This window comes from Cyprinus carpio, chromosome A3 (genome assembly GCF_018340385.1).
Source record: "Cyprinus carpio isolate SPL01 chromosome A3, ASM1834038v1, whole genome shotgun sequence".
Classification (NCBI taxonomy): domain Eukaryota; kingdom Metazoa; phylum Chordata; class Actinopteri; order Cypriniformes; family Cyprinidae; genus Cyprinus; species Cyprinus carpio.
In genome coordinates this window covers 30539473-30561804 of record NC_056574.1, presented here as the reverse complement: position 1 = coordinate 30561804, position 22332 = coordinate 30539473, and the positions used below count along the sequence as shown (strand labels likewise).

The following is a 22332-nucleotide window of genomic DNA, read 5'->3' as shown; positions in this document are numbered from 1 at the left end:
TTAGTTGATCTGTCAATCTGCATGTCTATCATACATTCATTCATTCATTCATCCATCCATTCATTCATTCATCCATCCATTCATTATCTTGTAGTAGCTACTTTATTGTGTTGCGTTAAATATTTTCTGCTGTTTTAATACAAGAGTGATTTAACGATTTGTTATTTAGCGTTTTTTTCTGTTCTATACGATATTTTAATTAATTTCATTTATTTTTAATAAAACAATACATTTAGTTTTAATTAAAAAATGCAAACCCTTTTATTATATTTGCTTTATATAAATATATATCAGCAAATCTCTCTCTCTCTCTCTCTCTCTCTCTGTCTCTAAATTAATCTGCTCAAAGGTCGATTAGTATGTATAACAAAAAGTTTTTTCCCCCTTCAAAACTGCTGTAACTAAACAGTTTTATTTTTCCAGATAGTCAAAAGTTCCTCTATAATTACGAATAACTCGAAATGCAACTACATATAAACGTGCATAAGAAATCCATTGTGCCTCTTGCACACATAGGCAATACAGTGCTTTACTCATGCAGGCGCACAGAGAGAATGGTAAACGACTGAACCCCCTATTGAATTCAGACAGAGCAGCAGAAAAAGAGAAGGACTGAGCTGCGACACTCAGTCACAGAGAGGCAGAGGTGTGAATGAGTTAGGCTTTAGGCAGAGTAAGAAAGGGAGCCTCGGAAAATAATAGCAGGTTTTCTGTTTCATATTGGTTGAAAGTGGGAAAAGAGATTACAGCATATCCGGGAGAGAGAAAAGAAAGGGAGAGCACCCTATAATTTCTTTTTTAGACTGGTTTGCCATACTTCTCCACCCGAGCAAAGAGGTATAGTGCACTTTGTGGATTTGTCTTTAAGAAAAGTCGCCTGTAATTACGCACAAATCTTTCACACATAGTATATTGGAAACTCCACGCTAAAAGATTCTAAATACACGCATTTCGGTGTTTTTTTTTTTTAAATGCAAAAGTTTCCTTTTTTTGTTCAGTGCTGTTTCAGTGACACCGAGGACCCCGTGGTGCAATGATAAGGATTTTGGTAACGTGCGTCTCCATGGTGTCCATCATCGGGATGGTTGCCGGTGTTCGTAGTGGATACGGAATGAGTATGTTCGCGGCTCAATCCTCTCCTCCGGACCCGTGTTACGACGAGAACGGCAACCCCAGACGCTGCATCCCCGACTTTGTGAACTCCGCATTCGGAAAGGACGTGCGCGTGTCCAGCACCTGCGGCGCTCCTGCGTCGCGGTACTGCGTGGTGACCGAGAAGGGCGAGGAAAGATCGAGGGACTGCAACATCTGTGACGCCACAGACCCCAAGAAGTCGCATCCACCCGCGTACCTGACAGACCTCAACAACCCTCACAACCTCACCTGCTGGCAGTCGGAGAACTACGTGCAATACCCGCAAAATGTGACTTTGACGCTGTCCTTGGGGAAGAAGTTCGAGGTGACTTACGTGAGCCTCCAGTTCTGCTCTCCTCGCCCTGAATCCATGGCCATCTTCAAGTCCATGGATTACGGAAAAACCTGGGTGCCGTTTCAGTTCTACTCAACCCAGTGCAAGAAAATGTACAACAAAGCAAGCAAAGCTGCGATCACCAAGCAGAACGAGCAGGAAGCGATCTGCACGGACTCGCACACGGACATGCAGCCGTTAACAGGTGGGCTCATCGCGTTCAGCACGCTGGATGGCAGACCCTCCGCGCACGACTTCGACAACTCTCCCGTTCTGCAGGACTGGGTCACGGCCACCGATATCAAAGTGACCTTCAACCGGTTGCACACCTTCGGGGATGAGAACGAGGATGACTCGGAGCTCGCCAGGGACTCGTATTTTTACGCCGTGTCTGACCTGCAGGTCGGCGGTCGGTGTAAGTGTAACGGGCACGCGTCAAAGTGCGTAAAGGACCGAGAAGGGAACCTAGTGTGCGAGTGCAAGCACAACACGGCGGGACCGGAGTGCGACAGGTGTAAGCCGTTCCACTACGACCGGCCGTGGCAGCGCGCGACGGCCAGAGAGGCGAACGAATGCGTCGGTGAGTCATTTCTGATGCACTTTAACTCAGCAAGTGCTGCTGGTTCTTTGTAGGCAAACATTCATAATAGGTTTCATTAAGGACTCGCGCAGAAATGTTAATGGAATATGAAAATTTAAACTCTCGTGCTTTAACTAATGATCTGTGGTTATTATTTATATATAATGCAGTGACGATTGTTAATGCAAATGAAGTGTTTCTCCAGTCCAAAAGTCTGAGGCGAAACTTTGAAATAGTTTTGTTACTTTGAAAGCAATTTTCACTCAAAATGGTATGCAGATCATAATGAAAGAAATGCGTATTAGATTAGAAAAATGCTAAATATATAGATATTTTATTAATGGTTTCAGATTTTTGGGCCTCACAAGATGAGGAAATCTCCAAAATGCTTAGGATGATGAGGTAAAAATAAGGAATTGAGTCTTGCATTTTTTCTTGATTAATTGATCAACTTTAGTGCCAAACGTATACTTTCAGTTAATGCAAATGAACATACTGAACATCATGAGTAGTCTTCATTTTTTTTTTATTTCAGGAGCTTGGGATGATTTTTTTTTTTCATTTTCCTATCAGAATCTTTTAAAGTTGAATCTATGAAGACATCTCATGATTGTATGAACTTTCACATTCAAACTGAAACAGGGCACATTGGTTTATTCAAACCCTACTAAATGCACAAAATAAACTGCATTCATTGTAATTTAAAACATTTAAATTAGTTTAGGTAGGTTTTACTTTAATGCCGCTTTTGTTGTGAGAATACCCCTTTTATTTGCATATTTTAATGTAAGGAATACTTCAGAAAAGGTATTTCCCCCACATTTTCCCCACATGAACACCTGACAATGTGTCCATGTTTTCACATAAATCCTGTGTAATCCCACATAATTTTTTACTCCTACAAGTGATCATATAATTAGATTTGAGACATCTGATTAGATTAAAACAAATCTCTTTTGTAATCAAAGTCATCTAATTTTTAAACATGCTACTACTGCTTGAAACACATGTTGCAGCGGCCTCACAGATAGCACTCATAGTTATTCAGCGTAATGGGTGGGTGGGTGTAACTGAGTTTGGAAGTGCCTTTCAACATCCATTCTGTGGAAGGAAACATTCTGGAGGGTGAGATTTGCTGAAAAGGCTTGTCGTGTTATTGCACGGCAGGTGTCATTATCAGATTGAAGGAAAGATTACATCAGTCTTGTTGTTTGTTTTGGCGAGTTGAAAGTAAACTGCTAGTTTCCAGATGAAAAGTCGGTTTCCCCAGTTAAAAAAGAAAATAAAATCCGTCGCGAAAACATGAGCATGAGGATCTCATTGTGAAAGAACCGTATAATTCCTTTCTTTTTCTCAATTTTATCATAATAAGGGCTCCTGCAGGTGTTTCATCAACTTCATACGTTGCCTGTCACAATTACTGCCATAAAAAGATTTTCTCTATTCTATTCACGCCGTGTTAAACATGACTCCATGACAAAAGCATCAAGCTGTCAGCAAATGCTCTGTTTGATGAGTTTGTTGTCACTTGGTGAAGTCAAAAACTAAATTAAAAAAGTGTGAACGGATATTAAACGCTCCTGACAGATGGCCGTCATGCGTATGCGAACATTGTTGAGCAGTAGATGGATGTGTGTCGGTAGGCCTGTGGTTATAAATAAAAGTTCATTCCCATGAATGGAGAATGAGGGCACCACCATCATGATATGAGAGATGACTGACAGAAGCTGTTTTCTCACTTTGTGCTTTTGCACGCGACAATACAGAGTTGAACAGGAAGGCTTGATGATGAAGCTGTAAATGAGATCTATGACAGAATCCAAAAAAAAAAGTCTGGTCAAAAGTTTTGTACCAAACTTTTTCAAAGAGATTGTTACATCTGGTACAAATTTACTTGCTTTGATCAAGCGCCTCACAATTAAGAGTAAGTCTTTCTGTCCGGATTCTTTCCATTCTACTCAGTGGAATGAGGTGGGCAAGGCAGGTATTTGTGGGAAATTATGTGTAGCAATCACAGGACAATAGAAATGTTATCTACAGTAGATAGATACTTTCAGATTTTATGTATGCACTGTACAAGTTTTTGCCAAACTTGCAAAACCATGCAGGGCAAAAAGCCAGCAGACTGAGAAAAACATTGTTAAAATAGGTCATGCAGTTATACTGTTATTTATTTAATTATTTATTCCATATTTGTGCATTATGATGATAAAAATCTCACCTTACAGATGCATTCAGTTCATTTGCAAATAAAACTATGCCTGCTGTTTGAAAATGCATTAAATATCACCATATTACTTTAAAAATACAGAGTAAAATATAATGTAATATAATTTATTATATTATTATTTTAATATATATAATATAATATAATATAATATAATATAATATAATATAATATAATATAATATATAATGTATTTTTTTCTGGAAGTCTTACATGCAGAGGTTAAAATAATGTCATGTTATTGGTAATAAATAATATTAATTATTTGATAGAAATATACTTATCATCACACAAAAGCAATTTTGTGAGATTTCACTATCAAAAGCTTCATGTTCAATTCAAACCTGCAATCAGACAATTTTAAATGCAGCTTCCAAAAATTATATGCATATGTGAAAATAAATTTGCACATTTGTTAAAAAAGCTCTAAAATGCAGTGACAGAATTTGTATTAATTTATTTAGATGTATTTATTTGCTTGTGTAAATTTGGTCAGTCTAATCAAGATCATTGTGTTTCAAATAGAAAGTTGTGGTGATAAATGGTGATAAAATCTCCCTTGAATAAAGACAGGAAATGTCATTGATGATCCATAGCATTCCTAAAATCAAACCTTTCACACAAGGTTTCACTAAAAGCATTTGTAGACTTGATGAGCAGATGAAAATTTTACTTCTTTGGAAACTTTCAAAACATTAAATTTCATTGCGCACAAATATGTCTTCAGCTGGAAGGAGTTTTCAATCAGTTGGGATTAAATCAACACCAAAATAGCTCAATCCTCCTTTCAACACAGAAACTTAAAAATAGACATCAAGGTTTTCTGCGCTCCAGATTTATGTGTAGACTTCTATCAGGAATTGTATAATTGAATGAATAGTTTACAGATTGCTGTTTGTGTTAGCAAAACTTTGTTGTAGATTAAGTGTTCACATAAGCAAGTTAACCTGTGTGTGGAAGCTGATTAAGGCAGACGCGCATCGCAGCTCTTTACACAGAGCAGACTGCTGGAATTGTCTTGTGTTGGATCTCTCTGCATTGTTCCACTGTGGTCCTCTGGGTCATGGTGTTTTTGGCCTGCTGTGATGTGACTAGACTAAAAGGAACCGCGGGCAGATTTCTGGGCTACCATGAAGAGCTGCTCGAGGTCTGCGGACCATCTGTGGTTTTCTCAGTGTTGTTGCCGGACCATAAGTCTGATGAAAGGACTGTGCAAAAGGGTGATGTCATAAAACCTCTTGAGTCTCCCTGCAGAAAACAATGACTGCTAGACATTCAGTTCCTCATGTGTGTTCAAAGGTGTTCAAAAGTGCAGGTTTCAGGATCAAATTTTATTTATTCATTAATTTATAACTAAAATATAAACATAGTGTATTTATAACTAAAACATAGTATTTTATGTATTTTTATTAAATTATGTTTTAAAATAATATATTTTAATTACTTTGTTTATAATAGTAATTACATTATTATTATTATTATTATTACTTTTTTCTTTTAATTTTTTTTTATCACTTACGTGATTTCCATTGATGCTGTGTCTTGCTCAAACATCTTTGAGTAACATTTTAGCCTTTCTTTTCCAATTTAAAAAATTTATATTTGTTTATAATTTTGAAAATTATTATATATATATTTTTTTTTTTTTATTATTTTTTTTTTTTTTTTTTTTTTTTTATTTTAATATTATTTTTATTTTTTTCTTTTTAAATCAATGACTTCTAGATGTTTTAGACCCAATCAACCCCCCCACTCCCCACAAATTTTAAATTATATTTTATTTTCAATATATTATTTATAATATTTATGACAATCATTATATTTATTTCTGTTATATTGATGGAGTGTCACACTGAGTAAAAAGTTTCCTCTAGCTTAAACAGTTTTCAGGAACAAATGTCATTTAAGACTTTTTTTTTAACTGTAAATCTTCTTTTAGCAATTTATAGATTTGTTATATTTTATTTTAATATATTATTTATAATGAATACACTATTTGATTCCCATGAAATGCATTCAGTGATAAAATGTAGACCTTAAACTCAGTATAAGTCACTTTGGATAAAAGCATCTGCCAAAAGCATAAATGCAAATTAGTGTAGCCCCACCCACTGTGAAATCTGATTGGTCCCAAATCCTGCTATTATAGCTATATACATATAATAAACATTAAAAAAACTAAAAAATCTGATTAGCTGTGATTTTGTCGTCACACAGCAGTTTGTGGATGGACAGATTGGTAAGAACTCTATGCTATCAATTCTAAGAGAGAGAGAAAAAAAAGAGAGCAGGAGTGAGTTCGAGCTGCTAATCGGAAGCAGGTGGACTGCTGGTCAGTCCTTTAGGGCTGCTTCTGACACCCACTGCATGGAAACTCACACATCTCCTCGTACCCTTGCGGGACCCTGCAGTCAGCTGACTCAATGACTCACTCAGGGCAAACCATTCAACTCTCAAAATGCATCAGGGCAGAAAACACAAAATCTGTAGTTTATTAAGATCTGCCAATGAGATAAAAGATTTCAAAAGAAAACGTGAGCCTCCTCCAGTGTAAATCAATGGGATTTTTGCCCACTAACTGTGCCATATCTCTGCTCATATGTTTAACACTTAGAGTTATGTATTTGCTAACATCCTTAACCTTAAAGGGTTTATTTTCATTTAATTTACCCTCACAAGCAGTGGCGGGCCGTGTATTTCACACCTCTTAATACCATCATAATGATGCCACGGCTATAGAAACCAAAAATATTATATAGAAATACGTTGCATCACAGACAGGTATCTCATGTATGCCATTACTAAAGCATGAAACTCTAGCTAAGGCATCAATATTAAACTAATACAATGACAAAAATATAGTCCACCCCGATGTTCTTACAGACTTTTATTAACTCAAATAACATTGGAATGAAACAAATAATGCGATTACATGTGTTAGGGTTAGGGTTAACTAAGCGCTCCTTAGATATAAGGAAACTTAAACATAGGTTTATATCGTGAAAATAACATCAGAATGAAATGTATAAAGTGATGTCAAAAATGAAAATTAACCAATTAACCATACTCTAGTGGGCTTTCATCTTCATGATGAGTCTGTCACAGAGTCGTTGCACGAGGAGGTGTGTGGTTGTTTTTTGTGGTCATTTAGTACTACTGTATTTAAAATTTACAGTAGGCTAAAATTTTCCCAGAATGCACTGCTATACACAGTGAATACAATAAGAAACCTGAGAATACAGTAATATTGTGAAAACAACAAAAATGATTTACAGTGTCCTGTTTGGTAGCTCTGACAACTATACGCTCTCTGACCATCCAATCAAAGGATGTGAAAATGCCAACGTAATTGTATTCCACAGAACTTGTTTTCCATACAATGGAAGTCAATGGCTACCATCAACTGATTGGTTACTAACTATTCTTCAAAATATCTTCTTTTGTGTTCAACAGAAGGTTTGGAACGACTTAAGGTTGAGTAAATAGTTACAGAATTGTCATTTTTGGATGTACCATTCCATTAAATATGAGCAAAAAGTGATTTCCTTAGGAAGCACCTCTGATAGATATTTAAAAAAAAAAAATTCAGAAGAAAAAATATTTTAAATGGCTCTATTGTATTTATGCACTTACTTGCTACTGACTGTATGAGCTATTTTTGTCCTCTAGAGAACAAGTCTTAATATTACATTTCGTTTATTTATAGCCATTTTAAAAACATGCACTAAACCACAAGCATTGTTTGACAAACCAAAACTGTAGGATCACAAGCTTGTGCTTTTGTGGTAAAGTACAGGGGAAGGAAAGGAAAAAATCAGAACTGAACAAGACAAAGAAAACACAAAAGGGATGTATTTTGGGATTTCAATATCCAAACCCCAATGTATCGCCAGTCCTCTGGGCAAAGATCTCCATGTTTTAGGGATTTTGTTTTGTTGAGCTCATAATTCAAAACACACATGACTTATGAGCCAAAAGGCTTTGTTTGGCTTCATGGGAGTTCAGAGAAAACACAATATATCCTGGTTTTAGAGGCTGGTTAGGAGAGGTGGTCCATTTTCTGATGGAAAGGTCTGCTTGCTTTGGCCTTCTGCTTGTTTCCCTGCTAATATTTATGTTTTTAATCCCCCGTCAGTCAGTGTATATTTGTGATCAGCCTTTTGGGTATCATTTGAATCTCTTTTTGGAAGTCTGTGCTGGTTTTTCATCCCAGGGGTTGAGATTCTTGCCAAAGCTTTCCGGCAGGTTTCAGGTCCTGTGATGATGTTACTTTGGAAATACACTTGTCTTGGGAAAATGAAGGATCATCTGTGAAATCCTGAACCTGAATAAAATGGTTCTGTGGCCGTATTGAACAGCCTATACAACAAATGATAATATGATGATGTTTTTATATTTACTGTGATAGCCTGCTGAATAAATGATATGAATTTCGACCTCCTTGCAACCAGAGCATCTTCTGTATATACTGGTACTGATTTTGGCTGGTCTACCAAATCTATCCTAAATGCACTTTGACATAAATTATATAATACTTTTATATTACTTTTACTTTTATATACAGTACATATATATTTTTGTTTTTTGCACTTCTGGTTAGATGCTTCTGTATCTTTGTATTGTACTTTGCATAATAAAGTTGAATCTAATATAATCTACTGTATAGGCCAGGCCGATAAATCAGCCAATATTTGACCAGTCTTGGATTTTGAGAGGCCAATAACCATAGACTAATTAACAATACCATAAACATCAGCAAAACAAAATAAATACTGTATGTCAAAAAAAAAAAAAAAAAAACATTCTAAAAATTAATAAATGATAAAATAATGTATTTTTTTTACATTTAATAATACTAAATTAAATAATTTCTTTTTTTTTTCATTTTAGCAATCAATCTCATTTACAATGAAACTGAATTATTCATTTTGAGTTATATATCAGTCATCAGCCACCCTCCACTCTACACTCTTAAGGTACATTTACTTGATAACGATGTACTACAAACGAAAACGGTTTTCCATTTGGGTTTTTTAAAAGTTTCACGTACAGACAAAACGATGTTGTCAAAATGATACCGTCACATGGATCCGCAAAAATGACTAAAAACACTGTATTATGCATGCCAGGCCAGTAGGTGGCGATGTCACTTTCTAAAGAAACACTATGCACCTGTGCACATACCTAAAAACTCATAATACACATAATATGCATGTGCATGATGTCTCCGTTTTCATAAATTTGTACGTTTTCATAGTTTGGACAGAGATGAAAATGGTATTGTTTTTAAAGTTTTCAAAAGTTTTTTTTTTTCAGGCCCCCAAAAACGCTGTTGTCATGTAAATGAACAGCCAAAACACGTAAAAAGTTTGGTATAAATGTTTGGTAAAAATGGTGTCGTGTAAACACCGCCTTAAAAATAAAGATTCTTTATTGGTATGGATGGTTCCATGAAAAACTTTAAACATCCATGGAACCTTTCCAATCCAAAAAGGTTCTTCAGATTACTCAAATGCTCTTCACACTAAAAAAAAAAAAAAAAAAAAAAAAACGGCTCTTTTAAGAACTGTTCATTGGAAAGTTCTTTGGGAAACCTTAAACTGCTCTTCTACAGCATTATTGCAAAAACACCCTATTTTTAAGAGTGTAGATAACAATACTAGCCCTTAAATACCCATTACATTACCCACAGAATTATAACTCCATATAACTATAAACCATGATATTTACATGATTCTCTGAGGCATTCAAAGAACACCATGGTATTTCCATGCCACATCTACAAAAAAAAAAAAAAAAAAAAAAAAAAAAAAACACTTATAAGCATCAAGTAATTAAAACACTATATGTGTAGTATTCTTCGCGAAACTGATGACACATTATGTTGACCGTGCATACTGTGCTTGCATGTGATGACATTTATGTTTCTGTTGGTTTTGCTTTTCCGGAGCGCTCTGGCTAGCGCAGGACCATACTGAGTTAGAGAGAGGAAAGGTGGAATAATGAATGCTAGAATAAACGGACACGTTTTGTATGCTCTCTCTCTCTCTCTCTCTCTCTCTCTCTCACCCACATACACTTTTTTTTGGATTTTACTCACTGGCACAGACAAACAGAATTCGTGCTTCATGATTCAGAAACTCTTTTTGTGCCGCCACATGATTAAGCCAGGTTTAGAAAAGCACAGATGATCAGATTCCTTTACTATTACACACTTTTTTTGTATTATTCTAATTACCCAAGATTTCTTTCAGATCTGCCGCTGCTAGCTGAACTACTTTAAATGATGAGTAGCTTGTAATGTAGCTTGGCTAACAGTTTCAAACTAGCTTCCTCAACACTGCTGTTACCTTCACTGGAAGCTCACCCCCTCCAACAAACATCAAAGACTGTGTTTGCAGTGAACGCAGAAATGAACAGAGTCCAATCATGACTACATCTGCACAATGGCTGCCAATGGGGAGGAAATGATGGATGAAGGTCTTTTGTCATTGGCTTTTGAGAGATGATTCAGACAGTCGTGATCTCCCGCTGGGTGGCCTGCATGCTGTCAGAAAGCAGAGGCATTTTCAAGACATAATAACTATTCTACATAATATTATACCTTCTTAGAAGATCAGATTTCTGTCTGTAAAACCAGTTTGGGATCATTGCCTTGTATTTGTGGCTTAGTTGTTGCGCGACTGTTTTTCTCATCAGTAAAGTCAAAATGAAACATTTGCGATGCATTTAAGTTCTGCATGTTAAATACTTCATGAAATTAATGTTTCAGTCTATACTATGTTAAATATGATATATAAGTACTATAGGTTCAGAGGTCATTATATTATTTGTTAATTTCATCATCAACTTTACATATGTATTAAAGTTGTTTCAAACAAGGAAACACAATTAAATATTCTGGAAAGGTTTTTATTTTACAGCTTCATGCTGGGTAGCCCCACCCACACTGAAATCTCATTGGTTCAAAACCCCACTCCATCTCATTGTATAGAGCACTGCAGTGATGATGTATTTTTGCTGGCCAACTCAGAAGTTCGCCCTGGTTCTCTCGACAAAAACCTAATAGGATTTTTACACTGGCCTTTGGGATTATTGCAGAAAATAAACTCTGTAACAAACAAAAGTTTAGGATTCTTATGTTCATTATGATTGTCATATCTTCACAAATTAACACAACTTTTATGAATTTTGAAGCCTAATTACAATCAACAGAAGTAAAAAGCTTAACTTAGGCTACTGCACCACGGTCGCATGACTTCATCGTCACCACCACCACCATTAAACTTCTGTTAACTCTTTCAGTCTTTATTAATGTCCTAACAAACTCTGTAGTCCCATTTAGCCACTTGTTACAGCAACTGCCTTTTTCAAGACATGTATACGCTTTAAAACACACACACATGCACGCACGCACGCATACACACAAACATACACACACAAGGGGGTATTACTGATGTATTTAATGTCATAGAATAAATGTGAAAATATTCTGAGCTTGTGTAAACCGCAGACCAAAATTTCAGACATTTAACCAAAAAACATCACAAAAACCCATTGACTGAAGGACGATGGAACCAGAAGTACTAAAATGCTAACTCGTTTCTTGATTTTGGCCTACAGAAATACATCATCCCCGTAGTACTCTATAGTAGACAACAAATATGTTTTGACTGCTGTTTGATTTCATCACTTCACGTCAGCATTTCACTTCCAGTGTGGAAAATATTTCTTCTGTTCAGTAAATGAATACAGAAAAACGTAGTTTTTGGAAACTGGTGAATCCTTCCTGTGTAAGCTAAGCGGTTAGCTGGAGACATTTCAAATCACGGCAAAGGCCTGAGCCTTAAAACTGGTATATTTGTCCAGATAGTGACCTCTATTTCCGCAGGATAACTCTGTTGAGATATGCTATCTGCCCTCTACACTCTCTAATGGGAAACAGAGTGAATTCTGTGTCCTGTGTCCTACACAACAAAACGCAAAAGTCAAGATCACTCAGCGGCTGCTCCGTAGAGTCAAGGGTCTGAGCTAAAACACCTTAGCACAATCTTTTTTTTTATTGCACCATAAATACCCCAAACTTAAATGCACATACAGTCCACAAACACAAATACAGCTTTATTCAAATGCATGCTAAATAAATTAGTAAATACAGTTCAAAACAGACCCAATATGTAAAACAAAAAAAAAAAAAAACTTTTCCCTGAAGCACTTCTGAGAACACTAGTTTATATATACATTACTGTTAAAAAACAAACAAACAAAAAAACCTTTTATTCATTGAGGATGCATTAAATAGATAAAAATGACAGTAAAGACATTAACAATGTTACCAAATATTTATATTTCAAATAAATGCAGTTCTTCTGAATTTTATATTAACCAAAGACTCCATAGAGAGAAAATATCAAGGTTTTCACAAACATATTAAGCAGCACAACTGTTTTCAGCATTGATGATAATAATAAATGTTTCTTGAGCATCAAATCATCATATTAGGATGTTTTCTGAAGGACCATGAGACACTGAAGACTGGAGTAATGCTGCTGAAAATTCAGCTTTGCATCACAGGAATAAATTTGATTTTACAATATGTTAAAGTAGAAAATTGTTATTTTATATAGTAATAATATTTCACAATATCACTGTTTTTATTGCATTTCTGATGAAATAAATGCAGCATTGGTGCATGAGAGACTTCTTTAAAAACACTTGCGGTCCCCAAACTTTTGAACAGTAGTGTAAATATACATGTTTGATTTTATTATACATGTTTATTGGCATACTGTGCATTTGAATGTACAACTCGTTTGTGTTTAAAAATCTGTTTGAGATAAGTCAAATACTCGATGGAGCTGATGTGCCACATTGTACTGACAGATGCGGAAAGCCGGTCACAGAGCGATGACATATTGCATGTTGGTGTTGCTAAGGGTTACCAGACAAACAGTTGCACAGGTCAGAGCATTGTGTGTGCTCTCTTGCTCAGGATGTAATTGGCTTCAGTGTCTTTCCCAGGACAAGACTTGTGGCTCACAGCAGGAAGTTCTTTCCCTCTTCCTCTCCCATCCTGTTGCTGGAAGCCAAGTGTGTTACATTAGGAAGCGTGTGTGGCACAATGCGGCTAGGTTTTCTTTAAACATTTGTCATTTCAAATGATAAATAATGGTGCTACCTGAAAAGGTGTGGCTTGTTGAGGAAAGCCGTGCTGTTACATTTATAGTATAATTTTTGCCTAGTGGAAAAAAATTGGTGGAAAAAACATATTTAGACACCAGAATAGGAGGAATAGGAGGAAAGTGTGAGAAAAAAAATTAGTGTATTTCAACTCTGAAAGTTCAGGACATACATTTCCAAATTCTAAACATCAATTTTAATCACATTTAATCACATTTTGTTTAGCAAACATTGGATTTCATGTTTTTTAATCTTTTCTTTTAGAAAACACTGAAACAGTTTTCACTCAAAAATTGCTTGTAAATTTCACAAATAATTACAAAGAAATGGCAAGTATCACAGTGGATACAAGATGAATTTTTGAAGTGCAGTATAAAATGAAAGTGATTTTTTTCTTGTAAAACATAATACAATAATCTTTGTTTAATATACAACTTTTTTAAAAAAAAGAAGTAAACGTGTTTAAATATATTTTTTAAAATAATTGTTAGCGTATAGTTAAAACTATTGATTGATGCCTGTCTGAACAAAAGCTGTAAAGTAGCGATAAATTTTGACTTTTACGCAACCACTTAGTAATGCCTTAGCAACCATCAAAAACATCCTAGCAAACCCTACTAACCTCTCAAAACACTGCATAGCAACACCCTGGCAACCACCCACAACACCCCATCATTGTGATGGCGAGTTTTGCATGAACAAAACCGCTCATATTTTCATTACAAAATGTAGGAATCATGTTTTTCATGTTATTTCTTTGAATAATCATGCACTGGAAAAAAGAAAAAATTGGTGTAGAAAAAATTTTCACTCAGAAATTGCACGTCACTTTTACAAGCAATTACAAAGAAATGGCAAATAACATTGATTTAAACATGAATTAGTGACGCTGAAAAACATTAAAACTTAATTGAATTATTTGAAATCGATTTAACTTTTTTATAATCTTTTTTTTTAGTATTGCGAATGTGTTTATGTATTTTCATGGTTGTTTCAGAAATCTCAGTCATGAAATCTAAGCGCAAGTCTCAGTTTAGAGGCTATTCAGCTGAAAAAATTTGACCTAGTGTACATCAGGTGGAGTTTGTAATGTTATGGCTGTTAAGGCTTGCAACAACACAGCTAAACCACAGTTAGGATGAACGATCTCCTGGAGTTTGTAATTTACAGCTCTGCTACTCGGCTTCTTGTCCGCGGTGGGGTAACTGCAGCTAGAGCGTGTGGCAGATTGATTGAGCTTCAGCCCGCTGTGATATCTACAGAAAATATACCTCCAGACAGACTGCAAGTTTCATCCCATTTTCTTGGTGTTAAATGAGTCTGACAGACAGAAGGCTACTGCTCTCTGTTTTCATTTGGCAAACTTTTAATTAATAGCTTTAGATACACCTTCATATTCTTCATTTACAGACTGTACTTGGGTTTGGCGTATAGAAACAATACGTACATCTCCTAGTTTTGTTCTTTCTTATCTAGTGGAATAATGGTATAAACTTAAATGTTAAAAATTGCTCACTGGCATGCAATACAAATGGCTAAGATCTTTAAAGGGTCGTATCATGTTATTTTTTTCATTAAGCCTTCCACTTATAATGTTAGTAATGTTTGGAAAAAGCAGCTTAGCTTCAATAAAAGACTTTTTCCTTTGAGGAGGATGCTCTGAATTGTAAAATTACATTATGTTTTCAAAGTCCATTAAACTCTTTTTAAATCTGAACAGATCAAGGAAAATTTGATTCCACATGATAGGACCCCTTTAAGACATTCTTGTGCACTGAGACATTAAAGAGAGGAATATGTAGACTTTTCATGCAAGTTTTGCTTTGATTTTAGAGGAAAACCTTTTTTTGTAACCCTTATGTCATTTTGACCCAGAGAGGGTCTCTTTTTCCTGAAAATGCTAGTTTAATGCTAGTGCATTCAGTTAACACAGGTTTTGTATTTCTTTTTGGAGCTGAATGATTGTAAACCTCAATGATCTAAGCTTATGCACCTCATTTTTTGAGTGAATATTCCCAAAATTATCCACAAAGTATGATTTTTTTTTTTTTTTTTTTTTTTTTTTTTACTCAACTCAAACTATGGTGCATAAGCTCAGATCAGTGAGGCCTGCAAAATACAAAAAGTGTGCTAATTGAAAGAAAACACCGACAAAAAGACTGAATCCAAGATTTGGTAAAATATAGCATAATGAGAGATTATGCTATAGTTTTAAAAGGCTTAATCTCTTAGTTTTTTTTTTTTTCTTGTAATTCTTGACTGGAAACATCTTGTTGTGAAACATCGTAAAACTTAACAAACAGTAAGTGAAAGCATATACAAATGAGGCATTTCTTTGAATTATAAGGGGGCACCAATATCAAAATGCTGTGCGATATTGAAAAGCCAAACATATTTTAATGTTCTGATAATCAGCAAATAATAACTGATAACATTCTTGTTGTTTTTTAAAAACACTTTAAAAAAATGCATATTATTGCATTGCATATTAAATGCATATTATTACTTTAAAAGTACATATTAGTATATTTTAAAGGGTACCACCACTGTGAAAGATTTCTACCTTTTTTCTGTTTGAATAAAAATGTCAACTGTTTCAATAAATTGCATGTTGTAAAAAGTCTAAATTTTATGCCTCAAATGCATGACTTTTAGATGTAGCAGGATCATAAGCTAATATGCTTAAGTTGATTTTGTAATGCATCTGTAAAGAATACTATAATTTATTGTATAGCTGGAAAATAATTTACACATTTGGCAAACACTTTTATCCAAAATGATTTAAAGTGCATCCAAGCTGTTGAATGAATTCTGTGAAATAAATTTGAAAGAAAGGAAGAGGAATTTACTGAATTCTAATTTAAAGCAAATTAAAACATCCATATATGATATAAATAAACTGTATAAAATAAAACACTAAAAAAAGTGTTGATGAAAATGTTGAATAATTGAAAATTAAATTTGCTCTACAGTATGTGATGGCAAAATAAATCTAAAAAATAAGCTGAAATAAGCATCCACAATTAAATGCCTGTCATCAGTTGATAAATATACATGAGTTCTGATATGTCAAGCATCCCTTCTAAATACACAAGAAAAAAAAAATCTATAAAACTGTCATAGTTGTGGTACCCTTACAAAAGGTATGTACTTTTGAAGTACTAATATGTGCCTTTAAGCTACTAATATGTATGATTTATGATTTAGGGGTAAATATGGTACAAAGATGGACCATTTCTTCCTGAGAGTGTAGCTGTGCATTGCCTTGCAATCACCCATGTCAACTGTACACCTTGTAAAGCTCATCACAGGGGCCTTCCCTCAATGTGGAGCTGCATTCCAGTAACACAGCGTCAATGAGGCTTCTTAGTGCCGTTCAAGGGCTGTAAATCTCAGCTCGTGAGAGACAATGAGACCAGAGTGATGACACCTGCAGTGGAAAAACACAATCCGTCCGTCCCATGCCGCATCACACCGTGATCCGAGGGAGATTCCTATTTACGGATCATTTGGGATTTGGACCCCAGACTCCGGCTGCGGTGGAACCGATGGGCCACACATCTGCAGCCTGGGCCTGTCGTGAGGATGATTTACATAGGCTCGAAAAACAGAAGGAATGCCAAAACGATGAGAAGCGCTCACAATGTGGTCCCCCTCTTTCAAACTGATTTATGTTCTATGGGGAAGCCTATCCAATCCTGCCAAATTCCTCAGCGTCTGGTGTCCAGCGCTGTAACAAATGTCTTTATCTTTTGTGCTTAACTCCAATCTAGAATTCCACCAATTCCACTTGTCTTCCGCTTTCAGCATGAGCTATTTTATTGAAGTTTACTGAACGTTTATCCAGAGTAGTACAGTAAATACACAGTAGAACAGTCTTTGAAAACTTACCAGAATTTACACAACTGTGAGATATCTGAGGACGTTGGGCAAAGCTTACAGTAAACGCTGCCACTGTCTACAACTAGTATAATGTTTATGCTGGATCATAAGATGAAACCAACAATCCCAAAGTCATGGGTTCAATTCCTTGGAAGCACATTCACAGATAAAATATGTATCTTGAAATAAAAGTTTTTGGCAAATGCATACATTTAAATGGAGAGAATTACAGTAACAGTCTCAAATACATTGTAGTTGCAAATGAGAAATTTGGATTTCAGTTCAAGTAGTTTTATTTACATTTTATTAACTTTATTTGGGACACCTAGATGTTTATATGTTAGTAATATATACAAAGATTTTTGTATTGTATTAAATGTAGCAACCATATACAGTATGTCAACATTATATATTTTATATATATATATTGTAAATAAATGAATAAATAATATATCATTAAGTATATGCTTTTATACTATTTTTACTTATATATCAACATGTATTGACAGGTTTTAGGATAAATATACATGTAAATGACATATGTCTAAAAATGTATTACATCTACATGTGTTTCGATTCAATTGTTTGAATTTCTAGAAGTTTTTACTTCATGTGACAATATATTTCATATATATGTACATGTATAAGATCTGCTTACGGGATGTTACAGACCGTTAGAAATGCAACAAATGCAATTTTACACAAATATGTAATATGCAAGGTGCTAAAATGTCAGGTTTTTAATAAACTGCATGTTGTAAAGATGAATTTTATGCCACAAATGTGGGACTTTCAGATGTAGCAGAAATGTAAACTAATGTGCCCGAGTTTGTTTCTCATGCATGTAAATAGATTTATAGTATATGAATAATTACTGACTCTTTTATTCAAACTGTGCATCCATGCTGTTTGTTATCTCAGTATCAGAATGAATTCTATTAAATAAATGTAAATGAAAGGAAGAAGAATTCATTAAATTAGTGTCATGCTATACTAGTTAAGCTGTAGCAATGCCAATAAAAGTCCAATTAGAGACATTAAATCTCGGTCAGGGATCCAGCAAGATTTCCATATTCCTTGATGTAAGTTTTTTAATTTGACAGGATGTTTTCATTTGAATTGGAAAAACATCTGAAGAGTCCTAAGGCCATTCCTGCTGCAAAGTTAAAGTGCAACATCTCTGTTGGCAGGTTCACTGCTCGCTGAGATTTACAGCTGCTCTCACACTCTTAACACTGTACATGTAAAGAAAATTAAAGAGCTGCAAATTAATCACCAATTACTCAATGGGTGTGTTGCGTTTATGAAAACAAACAGGCATAGCTAAGAGATAAATCAAATGACTTACAAGTCCCTCAATGATTTGCTGATGCAATAAGTCAGCGTGGTGTGATGAGTTTCACCCTGGCATATTTCTGCTGTGATTATATTCCAAAAGGAAACATACACTCTGAACAGAACATGCCGACATCCCACCTATTTTGTTTATTTTCATGAATTGCTCAGAAGCCTTGAAATATTAGCATGACTAATGTGTCAGCTGGTGATTTAATTGGAAATTTTTATGGGCCAATGTTTTCCAGCGCTGCCCGCCCAAGCAGACAAATCACGGTTAATGTAAGGACTCGTACACTCACTGCCACTTTGATTCAGAAAGCCTGATTTCAGAAAGTTTAATAACACAGCGCAGGGGTTCCACGAGGAGTCAATAGAGTGTGACATGAAGATACACAGGCCATGAGTAACAAATTACATTTCTGAGAAGAGCTGGAGCGCTTTCCTCTGAGCGTGGAGCGTAGTAACAGTACCAGCCGGATTCCTTATGGAATAACCTGGGCCAGTTCCAGCTCTCTAAACAGGAGAAATGGCCAGAGATATTCTGGTTATTATGTATTATTATCCATTACATGTTGTTGTCATTGGCACAGTGTACTAGTGATATTTATTCATAAAAGAAATGGAGACCATTACTGATTGGATAATTATGCAGTTTTACAGTCCCTTGGAGTCAAATTGTTTATTTGCATTTAGTATTTGAGATGTCCCAAGATTCACAACACCTTAAGAAGCTCATGGCCAATTAGTGTGAATTAGTGTGTGTGTGTGTGTGTGTGTGTGTGTGTGTGTGTGTGTGTGTGTGTGTGTTTTTGTGTTTGTGTGTTTGTGTGTGTGTTTTTGAGTTTTGTTTGAGTGACAAAAATATACAAACACTATAAAGTGTAAATACATATAAATTCGATTAAAAGAAATATATAATAAAATATATAGAATATAAAGTGTAAATATATGCACTTATTACACATTATTGTCTTAATAAAATTTTTACAATTGTTTAATAATTACATTTTTTCTTTGTGTGTATATATATATATATATATATATATATTATATATATATATATATATATATATATATATATATATATATATATATATATATATAGTGATAATTTATATAAATACACATTATTATAAAAAATGACATGATATTTATTATTCTTGTATTTTATTGTCTTTGTTAAGCACCAATACATCAAGACAAATTCCTGAAAAAATACTATAGTAATTTATAATAAATACTATAGTGTTTTTGAACCATGCTATAGTAAAGCGTATTATACTGTGTATATTATAGTGTTTACAACACTTTGTTAATGAATGCTACAACATACTGTAATATTGACTATAGTGACCTGATAAACTGTAATAAATACTGCAGTAAACTTTAGTTTTTCTACAGTAAACTGTAGTGTATTGTTGTATAATATACCCTATAGTTGTAGAAAACTTAGTACAGTATTAGGAAAAGTGGTTTGTTTATATTTCTATAATTGTTACATTACCACAGCAACTATAGAATTACCACAACAAATTAATTAAAGTACATTACTATAGTATGGTTCATAAACACTATAGTATTTACTATAGATTACCATAGTATTTTTTTCATGTAGGTGTATACCCACAGTACTAGTTAATAAAGATGATTCTGATTCTGATTATAAGACAACAATATGTGAATTTACAGTCATTTTAATTACATTTAATTTATATTTTTCTTTTACACACACACACACACACACACACACACACACACACACACACACACACACACACATATATATACTGTCTTATTGGCTTTTCACATCATTAAGCGTCACAGTAAATGAAGTGGTAAGCTGGTTAACAGTCCACTTTGTAATCTAATAATACTTCAGCGTGCTTAATGATGATGCCATTTCAGAGGTCACAAAACTTCTGCTCTTTGATGTGCAATGTTATGCCGATTTGTGACGAATGCAGTAGCAATTTCACAGCCAGTTAGTGGGAGAACAAGCTCATTGCTGTCTTTTGCTAGTTAAGTGCACGCTGTGGTTTTATTTGGTCTGATCGTATTTGTTGAGACATTGTATATCACTTTCACTAGGCAACAGTGGCAAGCAGTTACACAAACAAAAAAGCAGGGAGGTCTGATTGCCCCGCTAATTGGTGCTGGCAAGCGATTACAGAGCAGGGCCCATAACGGAAACGCCCCCTTAATTCTCACCCGTCATTACATCACAGCACTCTCGGGCGAACACAGGCTTTCCAGATGGCCACACGGGAGAGGAATGATTTTAAAAAGGAGAAGCAAACCTGTTTTAAATAGAGAGTTTTGGTTGTGAGAGGATAATGGTGATCTCTGAACCTATAATGCAATACTATTAACATAAAATAATTTGACTCAAAATGCTTTTAACTTTTTCACTCTTTTTAAAATAATATATTATATTATAATAAAATACATATTTTTTTACCTGATTGATTTTCAGTGCATGAACTGTCTGAATGAACTGATTCACTAATATGAATCTGACTTTTCAGATGCCTATGCAAGAAAGAGGATTCTTTAACTTATTACTTGAATGAATCAGACAGTCCAGCACAAAGTATGAGAGGAAGATTTGTTCAGGTGAATCGATTGACTAGAATGATTAAAACTTTCCAGCACTACATATGAGAGAAAAGGAGACAGGACCACTGAGCAGAGCATGTTTGATTACTCTCAGCTCAGACATTAAAAGAAAAGTGTAGTGTTTCATCATGCTATACTGCCACTCATTGGAAAATAACTAGCTTGTTACTGGAAAAACAGATGAACCTACTGTCACTCAACTGAAAATGTAGGTAAGTTATAGTATGCATTTCTCTTTGGCTAAATGAGTCCATACTTTAATTTGAGCCCAAAAGCTACTCAAATAGCTGGTAGCAACTCAAATTATGTTTTCATACAGAACTGTTGACTATTATTCCTGAAAGGATGACAAAAGCAAGAGACTGAAGCACAGCACATACTGTACGTCCACTCCTTTCCACTTAAATATTTATTCTTAACTCACACATGACAATTTATCATATCAATGACCATATTAGTCACTTCACTTAGATTACAAGTGACTCATGAGTAAGGCTCCTTTTCCTATGAGCTTAAATTTATCTAAGGCCATCAGAAGCATTGCAGATAGATAAATATGATTTATTATTGTACAGTCACTCTCCTGGAAGCTTTGTTACTTTCCATCATATGGGAAAAACATGCTGTGGAAATGACCAGTAGTTCAAGCTCTAAAGGCAGCCTTGTATATGATACAGTATGTGTGTGTGTGTGTGTGTGTGTTTGAATTATAATAAAATATTTATTATCATTTGTCATGTATCATATAAAATTTTTATATTCCGGGCACCTGTCAAAAGTATATGCAAGCATGATAGCCTGTCTTTTTTACAGATTTGTCCGCCCTTTATGGTCCACATGCACCATTTGGAAGCACTCAGTGGTGACGTTAATGGCAGGATTCAGTTCATTTGACCAAGTTTATACCATTTCAGTTTAGACTGATAATTCGCCCCATTTCTACACCTCTGGCTTCCGTAGTGAGAGGAGCTGGTCTCTGTTGTAAATAATGGAGCCATGCTTGGCTGAATGTCTTTCACATGCAAAAAGTAGCTTGGTGTGC

General features: G+C 34.9%; 1 protein-coding gene across 2 annotated transcripts in view; it reads left to right on the top strand.

Annotated features, from left to right (window-relative positions):
- Positions 1-485: 485 nt before the first annotated feature.
- LOC109079574 (netrin-1-like) overlaps positions 486-22332 on the top strand; it is a 49841-nt gene continuing 27994 nt past the window's right edge. Inside the window, exons 1-2 of one of the 2 annotated variants that reach the window (XM_042729360.1) lie at positions 488-837; positions 999-2048. In XM_042729360.1, the coding sequence (XP_042585294.1) occupies positions 1034-2048 (1015 nt within the window). In that variant the 5' untranslated portion in view covers positions 488-837; positions 999-1033. Of the gene's footprint in view, positions 2049-22332 lie in introns of both variants that reach the window. The other variant, XM_042729366.1, reaches the window with a different exon arrangement.